The sequence below is a fragment of the Mus caroli genome, chromosome 6 (genome assembly GCF_900094665.2).
Source record: "Mus caroli chromosome 6, CAROLI_EIJ_v1.1, whole genome shotgun sequence".
Lineage (NCBI taxonomy): Eukaryota > Metazoa > Chordata > Mammalia > Rodentia > Muridae > Mus > Mus caroli.
Genome location: NC_034575.1, coordinates 144,090,028 through 144,107,759, shown reverse-complemented (window position 1 = coordinate 144,107,759; position 17,732 = coordinate 144,090,028). Strand labels below are relative to the sequence as shown.

Sequence of the window (17,732 nt, the reverse complement as noted above, 5' to 3'; positions counted from 1 at the left end):
GAAAAACCAAAAAAAAAAAAAAAAAAAAAAAAAAAAAAAAAAAAAAAAAAAAAAAAAAAAAAAGAATTGTGTCAGGAAGCACTTTTTTGTTACACACAGGAGTGGCCAAAATGAATGTGAACATAATGGACGACAAGTGGACATCCTGGGTATTATTTGCAAGTTGTACATTTATTGAATTATATAATTGTTTTCTTCTTATTCCAAAGGAAGTAAAGTCCAAAGATTTTGTTTTTCCCTTTTCATGTACATGTCTGTGTGTCTGTGTGCATGTATGCATGTACATGCATCCATGTGCATGTGTGTATGCATGTGCATTTGTGTGTATGTGTGTGTGCATGCATATGTGTGCATGTCTGTGTGTACATGTGTGCATGTGTGTGCATGTTTGTATGCATGTGTGTATGCATGTGTGTGTGCATGTATGCATCTGTTTGCATGTGTGTGCATGTGTGTATGTATGTGTGTGCATGTATGCATCTGTTTGCATGTGTGTGCATGTGTGTATGCATGTGCATGTGTGTGTGCATGTCTGTGTGTACATGTGTGCATGTGTTTGCATGTGTGTGGGCACACATATCTAAGCATGCTCCATGTACAGGCTCAGGAATCAGCCCACTGACTCTTATATTCCTTGTACTATACTTCTACTACATTCCCTGAGGCAGGCTCTCTCAATTTAATCCAGAGCTAATCAGTATGGATATGGATGTTCTCACTAGTCAGCTCAACCCGGGGCTCTCTTGGCTCTGCCTCCTGAGGTGGGAATTACTCAAGGCTTCTAAGTGCTTGGTCTTTGGTCCTCACACTTCTGCAGCACTTGAACCGCTGAGCTGTCTTCCCAGCCTTAGGTTTTACTTTTTACTGATGCTAATAATAAAGGTTGCCCTACAATTGTGAATCCCACTGTACCTCCTCCCTCCTCTTTTTGTTAAAAATTAAACCAGTTTTATTTTAAAAAACAATATTCACACATGCATAAACGGTGCTTGGATCAAACCCACCCTCACTCCGTTCCTTCCAACTCCTCTCTTACTGTGCTCTCAAGTATCCCTCCAACCTCACGTGCTCTCTCTCTTATTTTGTTTGTGCTTTTAACATTATTTTAATTAATTAATTAATTAATTTTGAATTAAACATTTAAAATTCCATCGGTTCACCCTTTTCTCTCCTTCCTCTGATCCCTTCTGTGCCTCTCTGTTCCTCCTTATTGTTGGTCTCTTTTTCTTTATTACTGTTACACACACACACACACACACACACACACACAAATGCATAAATGTGTTAATACAACCTGCTGAATCTGTTTAGAGTGTCTTAGGCATATATGATTTCAGGGTTGACCACTTGGTTACTAGGTAGCCAATTAGGTGTCTCATCCATGGGAGAGACTAATTTTCCCTGTTTTCAAGGTCATTTGATGCTTGTAGTTATTTGTGTAGTGATGAGACCCTATGGGATATTTTCCTTCTATATTAGTTTGTCCTGGTGATGCACTGCTTCAGGTCTTGTTTGGGAAGTCATAGTATTGAGGTATCATGGGTGTGGCTTCCTTGTCCTTGCTAAGAGACACAATCTCACAGCAGGTTTCCTGGTGCTCTGGCTCTTACAATGTTCCTGGTCTCTTCTTCCAAGATATTCCCTAAGCTTTAAGGGCAGGCATTGTATTGTAGATATAATCACTGGGGCTGGGTACTTCATGATCAATTGATCCTTGCAGTTTGATTGGTTGTGTGTGTGTGTGTGTGTTTTGCAATGGCCTCTGTTTTCTGCAAAGAGAACCTTCTTTGATGTGTGGGTGAGAGCTACACTTATCTGTGGGTATAAAAGGTTTTAGAATGTAGTTAGAAATCACACTTTCTAGAAAAGTAGCAGTGTCAGGTCCTCCTCTAAGATCTATGACATCACTATACCTGGGCTGTTGGCTGGGTTTCTGGGACCAGGCATGATTTCCCTCCTGGTGAGCTGTCCAGTTAGTTAGCTGTGGGTTAACTCCAAGTATGAATGCCATTATTGACTCTTAGAGATTGTCTTACTTTTCTATTGCTATGACAAAACATCATGACCACAGCAACTTATAAAAAGAAAGTATTGAATTGGGGGTGGGTGCTTACAGTTCCAGAGTCCATGACCTATCATGGCAGGGAGCGTGGTAACAGGGAGGAGGAATGGGTGTTAGCTGAGAGCTTATGTCTGATCCATAACACAGAGAGATAACAGGGAATGTGTGGGCTTTTGACACCTCAAAGCCTGCCCCCACTGACAGGCCACACCTCCTCCAACAAGGCCACACCCCCTCCAACAAGGCCACACCTCCTAATCTTTCTCAAACAGTTCTACCAACTAGGAACCAAGCATTTGAGTACATGCACACCTCCTAATCCTTACATGAGCCTGTGGGGGCCATTCTCTTTCAAGCCACCACAGGGTTGTCTTGTCTTGCTGGTCACTGTCATTTATAGGCATTACAGCTGGGTGGGAATATTGATTGCTTTACTCTTTTGGCAGTTTGCATAGCACCTTCTGGTACTATGAAAACTAGACTCTAGGAGGTTTTTGGGTAAGATAGAGCCCGAATCTTCTGAGTCCTGAGACCAAAGTGTGTGGTCCCTTTAGCAATAGGGACTGACTTTCAACCTCTGGGAGGCAACCAAGGGCCATGGCAATAGCCTATATTATTTGGGAGTCACTTGGACTATACTGATCAATAGCTTGAGTAGAAGTTTCTCATGTCTGGTACTGGGTTTTTGTTAGTTAACAGCTCTTGTGAGAGTATTGTCAGCTCAAGTGATATAACTTCATTTAATATATGTATGTTTGCAAACATAAAATAACACAGTTCTTTGAGGCTTTACCAAACATCCTTGGTGTTATTTTTCCCTCCTCCCTCCTCCCTCTCCAGCTAGAGCCCCATCTGTTAGAAGCCATCTTACCTGCCTGCTGTTTGGATGTATCTGGGTACAGAGAGGAAGTTAACCCACAGGATCAGAATCTGTCCCTGAGTACCCTCAGGTGTAGTGAGACTGTCTAATTAAGACTGTCCTTTCTTTTTGTAGTTGTTGCCCAGCCCCTGGGCCAGAATTCAATAAGGTGACAGATCACAGGAAACTTCTGAAAGACCAGATAGCCAAATGGTTTCTCTGTCATCTATCGATTTGCCTTTCCATAGCTCCAACTTTTTAGGGGTTTCCATCGTTCAGTCCTGACACATGGCCCTTTGCCAGCCAGTGACTGTCATCTCCCTACTGGGGATACAGGGAATGGCACTGGAAATGGGAAATCACTAGAAAAAAACATGGATTTCCATTGTCTTATTTCCTTTTTTGAGATTTCAGCTTTGGAGAGTGTCCTAGTGTCGTTTCTGTTGCTGGGATAAAATATCCTAGAAACAAGCAACTCAGGGGAGAAAGGGTTTGACGCAGTTCACAATCCCAGATTACAGTCTATCACTGTGGGGAAGTCACAGAGGTGGGTGGAAGTCACAGACGGCTGGTCACAGACATCCGCAACTACGGGGTGAGAGATAAATGTAAGCATGCATGTTTGCTCAGCTTTCTCTTCACTTACACAGTTCAGGGTCAGGGAAATGGTGCTGCGAGCATTCATGTGACTCGTCCCTTTCAACTAACCCAGTTAAGAAAAATCTCTACCAGGCATGCATTAGGCCAATCTGAACCAGGAAACCTCTTTTGAGACTCTTCCAAAGTGATTCTAGGTTGATGTTGGGAATCATCCTTGATCAGTCATCTACTGTATTAACCGAGGCAGGGTCTCTCAATCAAATCCAGAGGTCACTGATACAGTTAGTCTCACTTCCCCACTTGCTAACTAAGCCATGGTGGGGATGAACTGCCTTGGGGGCCCAGAGAATAAGATATGGGTAACCAAAATGCCCGAAAGGATCAGAGTTGCCTGGGCTGATATGTAGCTCTGTGGCCCAACACAGGGTAGGGAGAGGTCGGCAGCAAGAGTGGTGAGAGACACTTTGGATCATGGGGACCCAGGAGGAAACCTTGTGCCCAAAGGACTGGGAGGAGAGTTAGAGGGCTTGGTGGCAACAACTGGGCACTCCATTCCTGCTTTCTCCTTCTGCCCTGCCTCTCTCCTGTCCTCCCCTACCCCTTCCCTCTCCTATTCCTCCTTCTTTCCACCCCTTCTTCTTGCTTTCCTATTGAGAGAAGTTTTCTCCATGCAGTCCAGGCTGGCTTTAAACTCAGGCTCTTCCTGTGTCTCATGTTCTAGGATCTGTGCATTACCATCACCTGCTATAGAATTCTGTTTTTCTACTTTTCTCAAGTTTCTCATGGAATTCAGTACAGGACAGGTTGCATTTACTAAGGATTTTTGTTTACCTTGCTGTGGTTTCATTAGGTCAAAAAAATTAAAACAAACCAGACCAATCAACTACAAACATGCCTATATGAGATATGTGCATCAGAGAGACAAAATGTTTCAGAAACCCTAACTTACAAATACATATTTTTATTCATTAATTTAAAAAAGTCTGTCTCATCCGATGTCTCTTGGCCTAGATGATTCAGTGAGGAATAGTCAGAGTTATTGAGAGAGAAAACAGTAGCAGCGGAAAATCTGTGAGGGTGGATTCTGTTCCTGGTTCTAAAGCTCACCTGTGTTGTGTTTAGCGCACTGACATGTACATTTGTTTCTCACAGATGTTTACTTATGACAGTGTGTTTGACTATACACAAAATGTGTGCTATACATAAATATACATATTTTTGAATATTAAAATAGCATTCCAAATGTGATTTGTAAAAAATTATTAAATGACAAGGTAACTTAGTAAAATGTATGTCATGCAAGCATGAAGGCTAGGATTCCTAGAGTCCAAGTAAAGGTCAGATGTTGTGTGTAGGGTAATCCAAGCTTTGAATCTCTGGGGCTCGACAGCCTACTAGATGAACTTCCAAGCAGGTGAGAGACCTTGTCTCTAATCAACCAACTAACCAACCAACCCACCCACCAACCAGTCAACCAACCAGCCAACCAACCTGCCCACCCACTTACCAACCAACTAATCAACCAATCAACAAGAAGTTGGATTATATCTGAGAATAACACCTGAGGTTCTTGCCTCATTTTAAGAGAAGAATCAGATGGTTTCTTCACCTGTGTCCATCAATACTTTTAGGAGGATTTACAGAGTGAGGAGTACCCACAATTCATGTTCCAAGACAAAGTTACTCTATAGCACCCTTACAGCTCTCTCAGGGGTTGCTCACATAATTATGGTATAAAAGCTTTTTTTAAAAAATATCTTTCAATAATTTTGACTCAATAGATACAGAAGATTCACTCTGTCTGTCTGAAGGATTTACTTCTGTCTCTGTGGCTGTGAGGTGGTCCTGATGTCTCTGAAGCTCCTGGGCTTGACAGGAGTAGGTTTAGGCACTGCTCCTCATGTGTGTGTGTGTGTGTGTGTGTGTTTGGAATTCCATATATTATGGAATATGTATTCTCCTACACTTAAACAGTCAAATATAAAAAGTAGCCATGCCTTATGTGTTCATGAATGATGTGAGAGCCACAGGGCAGTGGCTTTGGTGTTGGGGAATTCACTCAAAAGGGACCTGAAGGAGTGTTCTGGGTGGTGGGTATGTTCGCGTCTGGATGACTTATGGTGTATGCGTGTGCACGTTTTTTGTGAGAACCCTGAAGAACTCACATCTGATGCTAAGTTACCTGTCAATCACAGAGCAGTATCAAATCCATGCATGGCTCATCTGGCCAGCTGGGAGAAGTTAAGGATCAGTTTTACAGATTAAAACCCTGAGGTTTGGAATACTGAAATGTCAGTGTTTGACAAGGGTGGGGGTGGAGCCTGGCTATGTGCTGTGAAGATCCTTTCAGGTCTCTAGTATAGGGAATGGGAAATAATTTTCTCCCAAGTCGTCCATTTAATACCCAGAGAGGATATTTTTTAGAACACCCTGACCACAAACACACTGGGAGGGGGAAGGTTTGTTTCCCACCATTCCAGGTCAAGGTCACTCAGGGTCGTCAGGGCAGGAACCCAATGTAGGAACCATGTAGGAACACGGCTTGCTCAGATAGTTTTCTATATAGTCCAAGCATGTTTGCCTAGGAATGGTGCCACCCACAGTGGGCTGAACCATCCCACAGCAATCAACAATAAAGACAATTGCCACAAGGTAATCTGATCTGGGTAATCCCTCAATTGAGAACCCCCTCCTTCAGTGACTCTAGATAGCACACAAAGAGGACTTCAAATAAAATAAAAAATAAAAAAAAATACAAGTTAGCTGCAGGTGAATGTCAGCCATGGTTCTGTTAAGTCTCACGCTTCCTTTAAATCTACTTAATAATTGTCAAACCTGATTGTGATTCATGACCCTGTCCCTATAGAGAGATTTATGAGACAAAAAACTTAACTTTTATTTTGTGCAGCTTCAGAATTACACAAATTTCCCATCACTTCCCACTCTTATGAAACTGGTGAGAGACACTTGGCCCATCATGATGATAAAAACAAAAGCATCTCCTCAAACCACCCTAGGCTTCCAGAGTTCCCTTGAGGACTCAGGGGTCTGCCTTTTTTCCTTAAGCATTTCCCTCCCTTTTGTATTTGTAATTGCGTTTGTATTGTGACGAGCTACATAGCTCTGGCTGTCCTGGAACTTCCTCTGTAGACCAGGCTAGCCTCAAACTCAACAGTGATTTGCCCGTCTCTGCCTCCCACGTGCAGGGGTTAAACATGTAAGCAGCCACATCCTTTTTATTTTCGACCTAACAGGGATGATTCCCACTTTTCTCAAATTACTCGACACATTGCATCTGTCCAGATGCTTGGTATTGAGTTAGTTATTGGAAAAAAAAAAGGATTGAAATTCCAGGGTGTTGATTTTCCAGAAAATTAAAAGAATATGTGTTATTTCCTCAGCTGAAAAGCTCTAAGTGTTAGCTCTGGTTGAGCAGTACACAGCTGCTTTGCACAACATTGAGGACTGGCCACCTTGGACTTGTCTTCCAAGTCTAGAATTAAAATGAAAATTTCCTGTGGTAAATAGATCTGGGACATGATGTATGCCTGAGATTTGTGTAGTGGACATGGGACAGTCATGTCCCTGAGATTTGTTCAGTTGGACACATGACAGCCATGTGTCTGTGATTTGTGCAGCGTGGCTGATGGTTTTCTAGCTGCAGAAGTTCACAATGTAAGCACTTCCCACCACAAGCAAGAAAATGCAACGCCTTTAAATTGGAGACCTCCGAGTTGGCCATACATGGAAGTTTCAGGAGAATCTTATGATCCACATGCCACAGGCATGTGAGGGCGTGGGAGGGTGGGCTGTGCCCTCCTATCTTCCCGACTGCACGTGTTACACATTAAGATGTTTGTGGCCTCTGGGTTTCAATTTGTTGATGACAGGATCTATATTTGGGGGACAGAATTGTCTAGGCTAACCTTCCTTACAATAATCATTTGGCTAAATGATTATTTTCCATGCAAATCTAAATAAGATGCAGACTCTGTGTGCCGCAGATTTCTGTGTGAACCAGGAGTAAGATTAACAGAGGAGCCTGTTCTTCATGTGTGAGAAGATGTCCCTTGGAGGCTAGCACGCAGATATACTTAGCAGTGGGGTGAGGATACTAGCTGGTGTCAGTGACTTAAAACCATCATTGCCTGTGACTACCAGCACATCTTTGACACACTTTGCCAAGGTGTGGGTGCACCACAGTGATTCAGAAATAAGGGTTTGGATGGCTTGAGAGTTCTGGACAGTGGAGCCTCTGCCTCAAGATTCTTCTGCTAGAAAGCAGAGGGTGCTCACTTCTTCATGTTGCCCCGCTTTGTCCAGTCTTGGAAACTCTTCAAACGTAAAAAAAAAAATAATAATAATAATTCCCATTTTCTCTTTTGGTTATCTAAATAACCATATAACAAAAGTTCCCAGGACTTCAAGATGAAAAACCCAGGGTCATTTCTGCCTGGAACCTGCATGCCCATCAGAGAATTGTCAGTATTTCCTGCACTCCACATGGTGTTATGGGAATGCTTCCCTTCATGATCCCCATGCATTTGGGGACCGTGATGAGTTCAGAGGCTGCAGCCTTTCCATGGTGTACTTGTGTGTGGCTGCTGTTGCTCACTGCCGTCTGGTGCATCCACGGTTTACATTCTTTTATCACTGGGAGTTCTGTCGCCCTGAATCCCATTTTTATCTCCCTCTTGGCTCACACCATCTACACTTCGGGAAGGGAACATGCTTTGCCAGATGCCAAGGCCTCTTCTTCAGGCAGAAGCTCATGAGCACTCAAAAAGTCAAGACTGCTGTTTGCAAAGAAAAGTTGGCATGTGTTCTTTTGAATTCAGTGGCTTGCTATAAGAGCTGAGACATAGGAAACAAGCTGGGACCTAAATCATGGTAGTGACGGGGTACTCCCTGGGCTTGCTGACTGTGGTCAATGCGAGGAGGAGTGGTTGCAAATTGTTCTGGTGTGGATGGAGAAAATCCATGAGATGCAAACTCAGGGAGTGACAGACAGCAATTCCTCATTGGGCATGTTTGTGTTGTTCACCCCTTTTAATACTGGTGTCAGAAGAGATGGCTCTCCCTGGGATCTGAACAATGCATTTCAAGACAGAGTAGACAAATGCATGCACACTGTGGGAGAATTCAGGCTTCTCCTGGGATGAGGAATTTTTTTTACCTTTAACCCCACTTCCAAGTTCTTTTTGTGTTATGAAAGCCCAAAGGCCCTTCATTTGGGTAGGGAGGGAAGATGCTTGAATAACACATCTGACACTTTTTGTGCTCTTGGTACCCAGCCAGGACCTTGCCACCCTCCTGCATTGTAATTTCTAAAGCCACGAGTTTTATAACAGAGACTTCCTTCACTAGGCAGCTGACTCTGACCCTGACCCCTCTAAGGATTCTGCTCAAGGATATTTATGGGGCCAAAAGCATAAAGACTGCTTTGGTTTGGGATGTAGGGAAGCCCATAAGCAGGTGACAGCGTTGGTGGTCGTACATGTGCACACTCTTCTAACCCTTCATGAGAGGCCTGTGTAGAAACTATCCCTTGACTGTACCTGCTGCACCTGATGTCAAAAGATTTCACAGTTGACCCTCACAGGCACAAAGTGAAGAGGCCAGCTTTAGTGTTTTGAACCAATTAAGAAGGCCCCCAACTCTCTTTTTGTAAACAAAACAACTGACTGAAACCACTGAAGCAATCTTGTGGATGATGCTCATCAAAGTGTTTACTGAGCAATGGAGGGCTCCGTGGGGTGGGTGTGTGTGTGTGTGTGTGTGTGTGTGTGTGTGTGTGTAGGGTGTGGGGTGTTGGTGGTGTCTCGATTCTTTATCGCTTAGTTAAGTCACTTCTAAAATGGATGGTGAAAAGCAGTAAGAGTCAGAGAAACCACAGGGTGAATTCGGGTTTTCTCTGAGCTTCCACAGAATGTTTGTGCTTTGGGGTTTTAAATTCTCTTTTCTTTTGAAGCAGGCTCTGTTGCCTAGAGCACATGAGCTTTGTCTATCCTCCTACCTCAGCCTCTCATGGAGGGAGTGACAGACTCCATCCTCTCTACCTGGTCCCTCTAGAGGTTAAACTTGAGGGTTGAAACATTTTATAAAAGAGAGAGAGAGAGAGAGAGAGAGAGAGAGAGAGAGAGAATAACCGTCTTAATTTGCTTACAGGGACTTGGTCACAGTCTTTGATTCTCCACTAGTAATTTGCTGTATCTTAGAGACAAAAAGCATTTCTTCTTATTTGTCAAACCATTCTATAACACTGTAACTCCCAATGCCCATTGCACTTATATGCCCTAGCTTGTACATTAATGAATGGCAACATAGAAATCCCCAAAATGCAGTGAGTTACATGTAAGGGTGTGAAGTCTGCAGTCAAGTCCTCATCAGAAAATGAGCAAGTCCTGCTGATGCTGTGGTCACCCATGCTTTGTCTGTATTGACTGAGTCCTCTTCTTGTGCCAGGCAACAATGTCATGAGGACCATCCACGGAGTGGGAGAGATGATGACACAGATGGTGCTCAGCAGAGGCTCCATCTTCCCAGTGAGTGTGCCCGACGCACAGCCCATCGTCCACCCCAGCAAGCAGGCGAGCCCCGGCGAGCAGGAGGATGTGACGGTGATGGACACCAAGCTGAAGGTTATCGAGATTTTACAGGTATGTCCAGCATTGTCCTCTGTCACTGTGTGTGTGTCCGTGTATCTGTACATGTGTGTGCACACGTGTGTGTATATGTCTCTGTGTATCTGTGTGTGTGTATGTGTAATTTGTGGCAAGCCTCTTGCCTCAGCTTTCTGAGTGCTGAGATTCCAGGTGTTAGGCATGATACCTGGTTTTGCTGTGTAACTATGTTGAAATGCTATCGGTGTGATGTGATTCTGAATTGTTGCTGGTCTCTCTCTATATTCTGGAAGGCTGATGCCCTTATTTTATTATTACTTTTAGGCGAGTAACAGCTGGCAATCTCACACTGATGCTGCTGTGCACACCTACCCCGTTGTTTTGTCCCAGGAACTACACTAATGGTATCTAGCAATCATGGAGGGCTTTGAGGTGATAACATAGCCCTCCTGTGTGTTTATTATCAGCTGATATTGACTGAGATGGAATATTTTCTTCATTTAAGAAGGATTTTAAGGCAGGCACAGTTAATGATGATATCCTAACCACTTTTCTGTGTTTAATTGCTTGAAACATATTTGTGTGTCCCACGTATCCAGATTTCTTGTCACAGGAAACTCAAACATTTTATGGCAGACACACTGATATACTCCTATAATTTTAGCACCCAGAAGACTGAGGCAGGAGGATTTCTATGAGTTCAAGGCCAGCCTGAGCAACATAACAAGACCCTTGCCACCCAATCATTATTTACCAAACATATTAATTGCTGACTTATTACTTTAAGTAATTACTTTGTTTCTAAGGGACTGGGGATGCTTTTTTGTTTTTTTTGCATATTAGCCAAGTTTAATACTTAGCCTTATCAATTTAATGAGCTGTTATTTCATGCACCAGACCCCTCCTCACAGAGGCTATGTTTCTAGCATTTTTGTTTTGGGGTGAGTCTGGGAAACAGGCTCATGGTACCTTTGTGATAGTGTTTCTTCTAGAGTAGGGAATGGAGCCTGTCGCTTTCAAGACTTTTAAGATGTGAACAGTTTCCCAAATCTTTTGTCATCACCGAGCGTAGACTGAGCTCCCAGAAGCGGGTCAGCAGTCCTGGAAGGCTCTGTGCATTTCTCATTCAAAGTAATTAGATTTATAGTCATAACACATTTCCCAGTTCCTCCAGGGTTTCCAAAGGCCATGTCCTGAGAAATGTTGGCAGCCTTCCCTACTCTGTGTTCATGGCCTTGAAAATTCATGTCATGTTCAGCTTACCCTGAAGCTGAGAAAGGGACCTCTGGGTTCAGTTCAGTGTTTTTTCCTGTCTGTCTGTGGGGTCCCAGCCCCCTCCATCCCCCGCCAGTGGATGACCTCTGACATGTGGCCTTATCTTCAACACCAGTGCCTCTCATAGTAACCCTGAGGAGATGCTGTGTGTTGCAGCCACACTCTGCTCACTTTAGCTGCCACCCAGCACTTGGAGAGTGTCCCCTGAGCCTCCTTGCCTGACTTCAGGCAAGATTTCCTTTTTCACAGACTCCCAGAGCAACTCTTCAACAACCCCTGGAGCTACACTCACTGGCTGCTTTCTGCCAGCTCTTCCTCCTCAGGGGCTGCCCCTCTTTACCCCATTTAAATAAAATACGTTTTTCAGTGAACATTGTCTTGTTCTTCCCTTTGACCTTATTCTCTCTCTTTCTCTGCATTTACACATTTTAAATCTTCTTTTTATTTTGCTAAGACACATTTGTTCTGTGGGCTGGCCCAGACTTCATTTAGGCTGGTCTTGAACCCTTGAGAATTCTCCTGCCTCAGCCCCGCAGTGCTGAGAATGTTGGGATTATGGGTGTGAGCCGCCATGCCTGGCTTTTTCTCTGTCTTGTTATCTGTCTCCATATCTTACACTGTATCTTCAGCTTCATAATTAGGAACATTAGGGGGAGCAAAGGTCATAAGATGAAATCCCGTGAGTTCTCATCTCCAGCAGAAGGGAGAGCTTCATTTGTGTCTCATGTTGAATTCTTCTTTTCTTCCTTTGGGCATCTGGGGCTGGTGAGATGGCTCAGTGGGTAAGAGCACCCGACTGCTCTTCCAAAGGTCAGGAGTTCAAATCCCAGCAACCACATGGTGGCTCACAACCATCCATAATGAGATCTGACTCCCTCTTCTGGAGCGTCTGAGGACAGCTATAGTGTACTTACATATAATAAATAAATAAATAAATCTTTAAAATCCCCCGTGTACTGAGCACCCGTAGCCCAGCTTCTGTCTCCACCCTCCCGCTTCAGGACCAAGCCCTAGGCTCTTTATTAGTCAATGGTTCCCAATGTTGGTCTTCCCTACATCCTATAAATCCCCATTCACTGGAGTCTCCCTATCCAGCATATGTTGTATTCACAGCAGGTTAATAGAAGGGTTGCTGTGGGGTTTATTTTTCTCTCTGGACTTTATATTTATCAAGAGCCACATTTACAACCTGGCCTCCTGAAAATATTATATTAAAGGGATGTTTAATTTCTGTATGCATGTGTGTGTGTGTGTGCATGTGTGTGTGTGCATGTGTGTGTGTATGCATGGGTGTGTGTGGGGGGGGGGTGTTATGCACATGAATGCAGATGCCTGCAGAGGCCAGAAGCCAGCACTGGATCTCCTGGAGCTGGAGTTACAGGTGGTTGTGCAGCATCTGACAGGATGCTGGAATTCAACTTAAGTACCGCAAGAGCAGCATCTTTCCAGTCCTGCCAGCAGTTTTTGTATACCTTACCATCTTCCTCTGCCTGGCAAACCAATGTGGATGAATTTAGCGAAGAGCAGCTGACGTGAGCTTGCTTCCACCTTAGTGAAGCATTAAGACCTTTAAAGTGTGGAGAAGAGGATGGTGGAGATGGAGGGAAGAGGACAGAAAGTGGGTAGGAAAGGATGGAGATGAGAGGGGAAAGAGGGAGAGAGGGAGGGAGGGTGAAAGAAGGAGAGGGCAGAAAGGGGTGGGAAAGGTTGAAGATGAGAGAGAGAGAGAGAGAGAGAGAGAGAGAGAGAGAGAGAGAGAGCCAGGTACTGGCCATGAGATTGTAAGTATCATTAAAGGAGAGTGCTGTGGGTGCTTGCAGTGTCTTGAGAGCTTACTCTCAATGGGTAGAGAAGAGAATCAAGGTTCGGTGGACTCTCAACAAGCAGGAGAATACAATGGGACATTGTGTGTGGCACAGCACTCACGGGACAGAGAAGCCTAGCCTGAGCGCTGAGAGAAGAGGTGGTGCCTGGGGGAGGGCCCTGGAAACAAACAGAAGGGATTGCCTACAGATAACACAAAAGGCAGGTTTTCTAAAGCCTTGGCTCCCATAGTGTTCACTGTTCACGAACTGGTAATAGCTATGCTCAAAAACTCAGGCTTATCTCAGGGTAGTTGAGTGAAGGTTACAAAATTCAGAACACACCCCCCTAAATAGTCTTCTCTGATCCCCTGGCTCAGCCCTGTAGACCATCTCACAGCAGAGCTATCCCTTGTCTTCCCAGCTCAGTAACTTGTTCTAGGCAGGGATTCCCTATGTTCGGGTTCCTCAAGGCTCCTAGTGGGAGCTTGGACCCTAAGGGTTACTTCATCAGTGTCTACACATCACTGAGATGATAACAGAATCCAGAGGAGACATGAACACCATGGAGAAACCCAGGAACTAGGATGTCAGCCTTCCTGGCAGGCCTGGCTTCTGGGCTGATGTCAGTAGAGCTAGATCAACTCTACTGCAGTGGAAACCACAGCCTTTCTGCACAAAAGCAGCTCTAGCATTTTCTTCTCAGCAAAGAAAACTGCAAATGTGTCTGGGATCATAAGAGCATTGCCTCTTAGACCCACAAGGCACCCTACTGGAAATGTTCAGGGGACAGTTGTGGGCACCAGATTTCCTTGTTTCTAAAACAAATGGGGGCCAGATATAGTGGCACAAATATATTTGTGATTCTAGCACTTGGGAAAAGGGACAGGATGTTCAAGGTTATCCTCTGATACACAGGGAGTTTGAGGCCATCTTGGGAGAGGATCTTAAATAAATAAATAAATAAATAAATAAATAAATAAATAAATGAATAAATAAATGTGGTCTCAGTACCGACCAATGAAAACATCTCTCTTTCCTTCATTTCAAAACTAACATAAACCGGCAAACAGCTGAACGTTTATAGTTTTCAGGTAAGATCTTTGATTGGCTCATTTGGAAGACTAAGATATGTGGTTGGTGTGTGTCAAGGCTTGCATTAAAAATTTGCTCCGTTTGTATGGGGCACGTGTGTCACAGTGCCCAACTCTGCGGACCTGGCTTTCTCCTTCCACCTTGCCTGGGTTTCAGGGATGGAGCCCAGGTCTCCAGGCATATGTGTCATGTGGAGCCATTTCTCCAGCCCACGGATCACATTTTACTATCATGCTGATGCCTGCACTATCAAAGTGTAGTGGAATCTTTCAGTACGCGCTGATGGAACTAAGTTCTCCATACTCCTTCTTCTAGTTCATCCTGAGCGTCAGGCTGGACTACCGGATCTCTTACATGCTGTCCATATACAAGAAGGAATTTGGAGACAACAACGACAATGGTGACCCCTCTGCCAGCGGCACCCCGGACACACTGCTACCATCAGGTATCTCTGTACTTATCGTTTGCATTCTGTGTTCTTTAAAATGTATTTTTAAATAATACTTTTTATTCGTTGGGAGTTTCATGTATTTATCCAATGTATTTTGATCATATCCATCTGTCATTACTGCCCCCCACTCCCTCTAATGCCCCATCCCATTTCCTCCCCCCATTCATTTCCCTGTTATAGACAACCTCCTGAATCCAGTTGAGGCTGCCACTATGAATCCGGGTGTGTTCACTAGGGTGTGGTCTCCTTACCAATAGTCTTGCCTTGTTGTCAAAGAAGAGTGACTCTCCCTCCCCGGTGGTCACTATTTGCCAACATCCATGCTAGGACTTTGGTTTTTTTTGGCTGGCCTGATCTGGTGGCGGTTACCTCAGCTGCTATAAGTTGACTGCCCCAGCCATATCATGTCTACACATCAGGATGTCAAAGCGCTCATGTCTGCTTGCTGACTCTATTCTTTCTGCCTCATCTTGAGATGATCCACCCCTAGCTGAGCTCTCAGTGTTATTTATGCTCCGTATTTTGGCCAGGTATCTGTATTAACCATCATTCATGGGAAAAGAACCTTCTCTGACCAGAGCCGAGAACAGCATTAATCCATGTGTGCAAGCACATGCATGTAGAAAGCTGTTTGTCAGCACAGGCTCTTAGTAAAACGACAGTAGGTTCTGTAATAGTGCCTGCGATCTCCCCAGTCACAGGCTGTTGACCAGCCTTGAAATCTCTTCTGGGGTGCAGGCTTTATATCCAATCAAAAAGTGGCTGGCCAATCCTATAACTATTGTGCCTCTAGTGTTCAGTGGGCACATTTTGCCAGCATGTGTCAGTATTGAAATACACAGCATCCAGCCTTGAGTGAGATTTGAAGTGTTTGCTCCCTCAGGAACCTGCACAGCTCCTTTGGCTTATGTAAGTTAGCCAGCAGGAGGAGAGCTTTCTGGTCTATTGAGGTTGTTTCCTCTGTGTCTTGAATCCAAAGTGAATGATGTCTCCAGCCACTGGGTCTTGCCGTTTAGTATTGGTGGGCAACCAAGGTCAATGATAATAGCCTGGTGTTCATACTGTCCCTGGGGCTGTTCTGATCAGTAACTCACAGGGAGCTAGTCTGTGCCTTGCACTAAGATTTTAATTTAATAACCCACGTTTTCTAGAAGTAGCACTGTCTACTTATGCAGGGAACTTATACTCAAATTTGATATGTGTGTATATACAAATGTGTATGTGTACATGTGTGTGTGGTCTGCATATATATATATATATATATATACACATGTATATATATATATGTATGTGTATGCATGTGTGGAGTGTATATATGTGTGCGGTATGCGTGTATGTGTGTGTGCATGCATGTATTGCATAGTCAGAGAACACACACATATGTGAATAGTGTGTGTATTTGTATTTAATTAACTTACAAAATAATGGATTGCCATAAGACTTCTTTATGATCCTTGATTTTGCATTGTGCTTTTAAAGACCCCCCAAGCACCTTTCCTATCTATCTTAAAACAAAAGTATATCCATGGCAGAAGACAACAATATCTGTGGTTGAAATAGGGACAGAGCAGTAGCAAGGCACTGTGTCCTGTATATGCCTGTTCCCTGTCACTGCCTGACTGTAGTAGGTAGGGCTGCTGTTTATTACCCCATTTCACAGATGAGAAAAAAAAAAGGTTAGAGGTGCAACTTGGAAAGACCAGGGTGTTTGTTATCTGCTCCTGTACAAAGCAACTTAAATATTTGTTTTGACTTAAGTTTTGATACTTAGGGAGATACTTCCTGGTGGGAAGGGCAGCAAGGGGTGGGGCTACTTCAGGATGGAAGGGCAGCAAGGGGCAGGGCCTGAGGTCACTTGGTCTCCACATTCAGGAAGCAGGGAAGGGTGAGTGCTGGTGTTTGACTCACTCTGAGGGATGGCACTGCCCTCATTCAGAGTGGATGTTCCTGCCTCAATTTAACCTTCCTGGAAACATCCTCACCCGCTCAGCCAGGGGTGTTTCCATGGAGACTCTAATTCTCGGCTGGTTGACAGTGAGGACATCAAAGTCAGGGAGCCCTGAGGCCTTGCCAGCTCGAGAGTCTGGATCTTTTGCACATTATGTTCTTTGGGTGAGAATCTGAGAAAATGTTCATGCCTGGATCAGAGAGAAGTGTGAAGTGCATCTGAGAAGGGCAGTGTCTGTGGGCAAGCTGCAGTTAGCCAGAGAACAAAGAGGAAGGGCTCCCCAAAGGCCTGCCTGTGGTGGTGCCTGCGCTTTGGAGTTCTATCTCACGCTTATAATCTAGGATGCTTCTGAGACTTAGAACATAATCCCAAAGAGCATAAAAATGGCTGTGAAATTTTGAGGCCGTAGAAAGGGCTTTGTGAAGACTCAGAAATATTAATTCACCTTTTACCTGGATGGTCCAGGTCAGTCCCGGTAGGCTGTAACTACATCTTAGAATGGAGACAGCAGTTAACATCCCTTCTGAGGCTAGCCGTTGTGCACAAAGAGGAACTCCCCACCAGTGTTAGGAGCCACCATCTCCATCCACCCATCGGCTGGACAAGAAAGATTCATTGACTGTAATGAGATCGGGGACCAGAGTGGTTGCCTCTCTGCCCTCCTCTGACCAGCAGGCAGCCTGCCCTGTGGACAATGGACAGCCGCTGTTCCACCCAGGCGTGGAGCCACTCCTGGCACCCCTGCAACACTGCAGCTTCCCAGAAATACAGACCCCAAAGGGCTGTTTCCAGGAACAGTAAGACAGAACCAGAAAGCCATGCTGGCGCTGCACTGACAGAAGTATAACAGTTATTGGCTCCCAGAAGTCAGATTTCTGGAAACATGAGCTCTGAGTGTCCGTAAAGTACCCAAGCAAAGGTTGAGGCACCCGGAAAAAAATCCTCGCTCTGATGGAGAAGATGTCTTTCCGAATGTGTGTGTGTGTGTGTGTGTGTGTGTGTGTGTGTGTGTGTGTG

At 44.5% G+C, this 17,732-nt stretch overlaps 1 protein-coding gene across 1 annotated transcript in view; it reads left to right on the top strand.

Annotated features, from left to right (window-relative positions):
• Itpr2 (inositol 1,4,5-trisphosphate receptor type 2) overlaps positions 1–17,732 on the top strand; it is a 394,656-nt gene that overhangs the window by 129,227 nt on the left and 247,697 nt on the right. Inside the window, exons 22-23 of the mRNA XM_029478274.1 lie at positions 9,987–10,180; positions 14,632–14,761. Coding sequence (XP_029334134.1) covers positions 9,987–10,180; positions 14,632–14,761 — 324 coding nt within the window. The remainder of the gene's footprint in view (positions 1–9,986; positions 10,181–14,631; positions 14,762–17,732) is intronic.